Below are 7,315 nucleotides of genomic sequence, written 5' to 3' on the forward strand. Positions count from 1 at the left end.
TTGGCAAAAAACAGGTGTAAAATACTATGCGCGCATGTGTTAGACAAAAACAGAAAACCACGGTATCGAATCCCCTTAAAAATAAGAGTTATACTATGCCTAAACTCAGATTTGACTGGTGAGGTGGGCAGTGGGGGATACGAGGGGATGGGGCGTTTGCCCCCCTTTGGCCCGTATTTTTACGTTATTTTCATATTATAAAATTGGGCTGGCAACTAATATTTTTATTAATATAGTAATATATAATTTTGTCTTTATGTTTTTAATTTTTTTTTTAACACAAAGAGTGCTTATATAGTTATATAAATACCTAATATATGTATTAAATATTTTGCAGGAACTTGAAACTAAAACCATCTATTTGTCCTGGGGCCGGCGATAGCAGATACATCAGACTAGTAACTATATAAATTTAACTGGATATTTAATAATAGCATATTAAATACATACAATCAGTAGGTACACACTGCGTCACTGCTACACAATAGACACCTTTAATCTAATTATAAATACCAGTGGTTACAATTTTTTTTAGAAATATGGATAAATCATGTATGTAGCCATGCGCCCTTGTATAGGCATTATAATATATTAATATGTATACATTAATGCATATTGCATACCTATACTATACAGGGTGATTCATTAAGCGTAAGACACTCATCATCTCAAAAAGTATTAATGTTTTTGAAAATATTTTTTTACATAGTCTCAAGTTGTTAAAAAATCAATGTCTTTATTAAAAAATTATATTTTTAAATATTTTTTATCCTTATAATTTTTAAGTTTTTTACTTTTTTGAATGACACCATAGAGTTGTAATACCTCCTTATAATATTATTAGTATAGATTGATTAACTGTTGATTGATTTTTTTCACAGATTGGTATTCCCGCACTTGGATTCTCTCCAATGATGTACACGCCTGTGCTTTTACATGACCACGATGAATATTTGAATGAAAATACGTTTTTGAACGGAATTAATATTTATTATAATATAATTATAGGTTTAGCAACAGCATAAAATGCGTTATTCATTATACATAGATAAAGAGTAAAAATACTCGATTATTGAATATTTGAATTTTGAAAAAGATATAGGTAATCTATAATTATTATTATTTAAAAAAAATTTTCTTAATAAAAAGAATACTATTTTTATAATCTACTCTTCGAATCATTAAAACTTGGTATAAGTACTTATAAAATTACACTTTTAGGTATTGTATTCTCAAATCTCTAAATAGATGACTGCCTATATGTATCAGATGATCCATTTAATGTAAAACAATCGTAATTAAAAAAAAACATTAGTTTTAAAATATTTATTTTACATAATTTTAAGTCATTAAGAAAGCAAATTTTTTCTAAAAAAAATATATTTATTGCTATTTTGTATAATTATATAATATTTAAATACATTTTGTATGTTTTACTTTTTTTAATTACAGCATGCCTTATTCCAAATCAGAATTTTTTTTCGTAGTATACTTTAATTAAAAAAAATAAAATTTTGGACTAGTAGCGTATGAGTTAAAAGTTATACATATACGTATTTAAAATGTTGATGAAGAAAGTGGAGTACTGGAGTGATACAGCAGTGCTCCACAAAATGTTAAGAAATTAAACTTGCCTTTACAAATCCAAGATTTCTCATTCTTAACTCTAAAAATCATCAACATAACATAACGAGTATATTTATCTACATTACAATCCGTGCCTGCACGTTAGCACGCATCATATTAAATTATAGTTATACCTAGCTCTCGTAATAGTGTATATTTTATAATGCTTCAAATTATTTTGTCAAGGGGGAGTAGTGGTGGATCTAGGATTTTCTCATGTGGGGGGGGGGATATAAAATATTTTCATACCTACATAATATGTATAGGTATATAAGCTTTATTCTATTAAATTTACAGAACAAGATTTAATTTTCTTGATGACTGTGTCATTGCATCAATCACTTCATAGGGTTTTACTTGTATTGTCCTATGAACAGACAATATGTTAAGCAAATGTACAAATGTATACAAGCGCAAGTCTCAATCGATCAACATTTAACATTTTAACGTCTTAAAGCACTCGGTGCCAATGCCATTTTTTGCTCAAAAATACACTCTGCAGGAACAACGATACCGCCTTGTAGAACCAACCAAATTTCATAATTTTTTTTTTTTTAATTGCCAGAGGGAAATATTCTACAGCCCACATCGATCTCTGTTTTTCAATATTTTATTCTCAAACTTTATATTTTATAATATGTCTAAAAAAATACAAGATAAAAAGCATTTTTTTACAAATTTTTTAATACAATTATTTGAAATAAAATACAAAATCAGAGATCGATGCATGCTGAAGGAAGTCTTCTTCTTTCAGATAAAAAAATAGTCATCAAAATCCAACAATTCTACAAAGCTTGAGAGTTATTCCCGTAATCATTTTTTTCGATATAATACTTCCTATCAACGCTCTAAATAGGTATTGGGTAGTAGATTAGTGGAAAAGTCTTATAATTGAGGTGACAACTAAAATATAAAATTTAATTTTCAAATTTTATAGAATTGTGGAGAATTTGAAAAATTGGCACCGGGACCCTAAACGGTTTGGAAACATAGATAATCAATTGTAATATCAATGTTTGGAAACCAGCAAGTTAAGTTGTATTAGTTATCACAGAATAATACGTCTATGATCAATTGCAATATGGCCATATGATACAGTCTGTCGTCTGATATATGAAGTTAGATACGTGTATCCTTCTTGATTACGAGATAATGAAAACGAAATAATAAAAATATATTTTTTATTTGAATTGTGAATGCAAAAATTTAGCGATAATTAGCTAAGAAACTTAGAAACGTTAGAAATTATAATATAGATAGCAATCTACTGTGTGGTTCAAAAATATTAATGGTCTCTTAATTATAATATTTATAAAACGTGAATAAAAAAAATTTTAAATTATATTTAAACGGTTTTATGATACATTAATACATTATAGCGTAAAAACAATAGACTATATAGACAACATTATTGTTATATTTATATATAGGTCAAGTTCGACGGTCAACTGCAAAGGAATAATTTGGCCATTGAGTATAGATGTACAAGCGTGTACATATAATATTATAGTATATATATTATATAGTATATACACACCTTGATAGCTTAACCTTTACACGGAGTAGTTGCCAAAGTCTATGCATTGATACCTATAGGACATTAGTCCTATATAGGTATTCACTATTCACATTGCATAACTAAAGGTGTCTATAATCGGAAGGTAAAAGTGCTTTTTTTTCATTGCCATGCACAGTAATATAGCTTTACAGGTTATAACTCAGTTATAATTAATTGATTTTACGCTGAAATTTCAAACAAATTTTCGTTTTACAATGCATTTTCAGATCGTAAGTCGCACGATTGAAATATTGAATTAGCTGTATAGCGAATACTGCTAATTAATGATTTCCGGCAATTCATTTCTGCACCATCGTTCTTAACTGGTTGTAATAATAGGTACTTAGGTGTCCGAAAAAAATTTCCAACCATCACCCACCCACCATTTCAAAATTCCTGAGCACGCCTTTGGTAAGTAGTAGTATAGGTACTCTGCGGTGTGTATATTACGTAGATATCGCTCGCTGGTGTATAAATTCATGACGTATTATAGGTAGCTGGTATAGTGGTATACAACTTTTAGAGCAATATTAATCTATGGTATATACAAGGTGTATAATAGAATGACATGACAAATTAAATCATTTTTGTTCTAGTCAGTATTTAAAATTTTTTTGTATATATAATTTACAGACTTGCGCTACAAGTTAAGTGTAATTTTAATTTTTAATTTTTCAATACAGAAAATAAACAATTTCGGCGCTAGGTTTTGCGGGGTCCGGGGCAAGTAAAAAATGTGGGGCCTTCATTCATATCTTATACATTACATCCCCATTCCAAATTAATTATAGATTTAATTCAAAAGATAATTTTGTCCATCGATTTTAAAACCAACAATTATTTAACATTAAGTAGGTATGTAAAGAAAATCGAAACAATCAATGATAAATGTATAATCATATTATTATTATTTGCATAGAAAATAAACTAATAAGTATTAAGTAAGGTTAAAATACTAGTAGATAAGTAATAACCAGTGGCGTAGGAAGACTCATTAACGCCTCTGGCAAACTTGGAAATGCGCCTTTTCAAAGATAAAAAAATTGACGAAATAATATTTTTTTAACATTTATTATTTTCAATTATCAGTTATTTTCAAGAATATTTTTACTGAAAAACATAATATCTATGATTATTTTAAAAATGTTGCGCCATTTTTCTCTTTCATTTTTGAACATTTTTATACCTCACAGTCAATATAGTTTTAGTATCAAGTATCCTTTTTTCTAGTTTTTTCCATTTTATACAGTTTTGTTTATGCAGTAAGTTAATTTGATGATCAGGCAAACGAGGGTTCAAAAGTTGCCAATCGCTAAGACCAGAAATAAAAGCACAATTTGCGGTACAAAAAAATGCATGGAAAACAAAAAAGTTTATTTTTTGAAATACTATATATTATAACTATTGCCTCCGAACCTGTCCACCATTACTAAGATTACGGTTATTTTCATCATGTGGATAGTAGTTTTGATTAAAAGTGATTGGAGGAACATGATCAATTAAAATAGCCCTTTTATATTAACCTTGGTGTTATTTTGGGACATTTCGCAGGATCATAACAACAGTTGATGGAACACAATTCATCATTACGTAGTTTGTGCAGATAAACAAAATCATTTCGAAATGTATTATGAAAAAATTTCATTTTGAAGGTAGAATAAAAATAAGTATTATTTTTAAAGCACAATTTTGCGCCCCTTCACGATTTGCGCCCCTGGCGTAGGCACAGTTCGCCATACCCTTGCTACGCCACTGGATTTAACTTATATTTATAAACGAAGTTTAAAAAAAATGAGTGTGCTGAACAATTAACAATATTTTTTTTATATTTTTTTTTTATATTTTAAATACATAATAAATTGTTAAAGTAAAATGTTGTCAGTTATAATACTTTAATTTTTCTAGCTTTTTTAGATGCAAAATCATTTATTATATCTTCATAATTTAGTTGTTCTGAAAGTTCTTTTTCTATAGAAATTGTAGAAAGTCCAGTAAGTCTTTGTTGTGACATGGTACTTCGTAAATAAGTTTTTATAATTTTTAATTTTGAGAAAGTTCTCTCTGCTCCAGCTGATGTAAGCGGAATTGTTAACATAATTCATAAGGTAATATTCAAGTTGGGAAATGCGTTCGTTTTTTTTATTTCAGAACGTACTTGAAGTGGTGTAGTATTTTTATCAATTAAATGGCGGAAAATTAATATTTCTTCGTATAAATCATAGCCATTTAAATCTTTTTTTTTCATTATCTGACAAACGTATTTCCAAATCTTTGCAGCAATTTAAAATTTCTAAATCAGGGACATAACAAAGTTTTTCAACATCATACAAAAATCCAAAAACGTCATTAAATGTATTTATTTGATAGAATCACTTTGTTATTGCACTTATTGCACCATCCACTATAACTAAGAAGTAATTACATTTAAATTCATCTTCTGTGTTTTGTATGACGTCATCGGCTCCTTCGTATCCAAACATTTGTTTTTTTTCGTAATCGTTGTATTTTAAAGTCTGGTTCAATTTTTAACTTGTTTGCTAAATCACATGCTTCTCTTTTGGCCGCATTAAAACCATTATTTCTGTACTCGGTTAAGAATATTTGGAGAGCTTTAAGTAACTTTGTAGATGTATTTAAATTAGTTTGTGGATTTTGAAGATATTTGCTAATAATATTTACTTCATTCAAAACGCTGTACCAAATACACAAACTAATTAACAAATTGTAAGTACACATTTCTGCAGTTAATGAATTCGTTTCACTCGATATCATGGAATCATTAGTTGTTTCATTAATTTCATCAAAAGCATCTATGATTTCCTTAACCTGAAACCTAATCGCTTTAACATTTGAGTGGCGACTTTCCCACCTGGTTTCTGACCACTTTTTAACAATCCATTGATGGCAATGTTTTTTAAAAATATCCTATCGAGCAGTCGATGCTGAAAATATAGTAAATATTCTTTCTATAGTCCCAAAAAAGTGCATATCTCGTGCAGAGGTTTTAGTCGTATCTTTTAATTATTTATCTCTCTAATTTTCCTAATCTTTGTCTCAATTCTGACCAATCAATTGCACTTTTTATGTATGCTTGAGAAATTTCATGCGTTTTCAATCTTTCAGATATATGTTTCCAGTCCCTTAAACCAACAGTAGCCAAAGAACTAATACGTAGATTCGTTGCGTGACTTGGAAAAAGTTTACAACAAAAACAATAGACGCGATCACTTGAAACACTATATACTAGCAACTGACGATCAATAAACTCACCATTAGAAAATTGTCTTTCAGTTTTATCAATTGAGCTAATAGGATATTTTATATTAATATTTCTTCTTGGTCCAAATTTTACTAAATCTTAGGTAGGAATTTATAGAATCTGGCCAGTTATAAGGGTCTGTTAAGTCTATGTCTTTAACAAGATTTAAAATATTTGTTGAATCTAGATTATGCGATATTGGCTTTTCACTTTTAGATTCTGAGTGAAACGATGAATGTATTGATTTTACAATGATGTGTGTTTTTTTTCTTATTTTTTTATTTTATTTTTTTAATTTGTGTCTGTCATCACCTTTTAGGACAGTAAAAGTGCTTGGATTTTCTTCAACAGTACCTTTTCTGATAGGAAAGTGAATCTAGTTGGTAATGAAATTTTCACTGGTTGTTTATATTTCCATTTTCTATATATGATACATTTTTCAAAATATTTTGATTTGTTTTGAGCTGTTTACGAACAATTTCAGTTTCCAATTTAATTAGTTTTTTTTTCTATGAATGTCAATAAAACTTTATTTGTTGAGTAAAAATACTTGAAAATTTAATACAAGGCTCCTACTATATTGTTACAATGACATTTGAAAAATATTAAAAATCCTTAGTCACAGTTTTTTTTTATTATCATTTAAAGTTCAAAAATTGACAAAATATGGAAAAATCACGAAAATTACCTAATTATGTTGAGTTTATAATTCGTAAAAATTTTTCTTTTTAGAACTAAGATTTTAAAATGTAATACAAGATTCCTTATAGGATAATCTACCTTTATCAAAAAAAAAATGTCTATAAGAAATTCAAATTAAATTTTTATGAGCGTTTGAAATTCATATTTTTACAACATTTGGTATTCACTCG

The 7,315-nt window shown here is 28.1% G+C and overlaps 1 protein-coding gene across 2 annotated transcripts in view; it reads left to right on the top strand.

The window, feature by feature from the left end:
• LOC100165297 (aminoacylase-1A) overlaps positions 1-1,429 on the top strand; it is a 10,163-nt gene extending 8,734 nt beyond the window's left edge. For both annotated transcript variants that reach the window (XM_008183195.3, XM_008183193.2), the window contains 2 exons: positions 338-398; positions 882-1,429. In XM_008183195.3, the coding sequence (XP_008181417.1) occupies positions 338-398; positions 882-1,025 (205 nt within the window). In that variant the 3' untranslated portion in view covers positions 1,026-1,429. The remainder of the gene's footprint in view (positions 1-337; positions 399-881) is intronic.
• Positions 1,430-7,315: the final 5,886 nt, after the last annotated feature.

This window comes from Acyrthosiphon pisum, chromosome A2, assembly GCF_005508785.2.
Source record: "Acyrthosiphon pisum isolate AL4f chromosome A2, pea_aphid_22Mar2018_4r6ur, whole genome shotgun sequence".
NCBI classification, from domain to species: Eukaryota; Metazoa; Arthropoda; class Insecta; order Hemiptera; family Aphididae; genus Acyrthosiphon; species Acyrthosiphon pisum.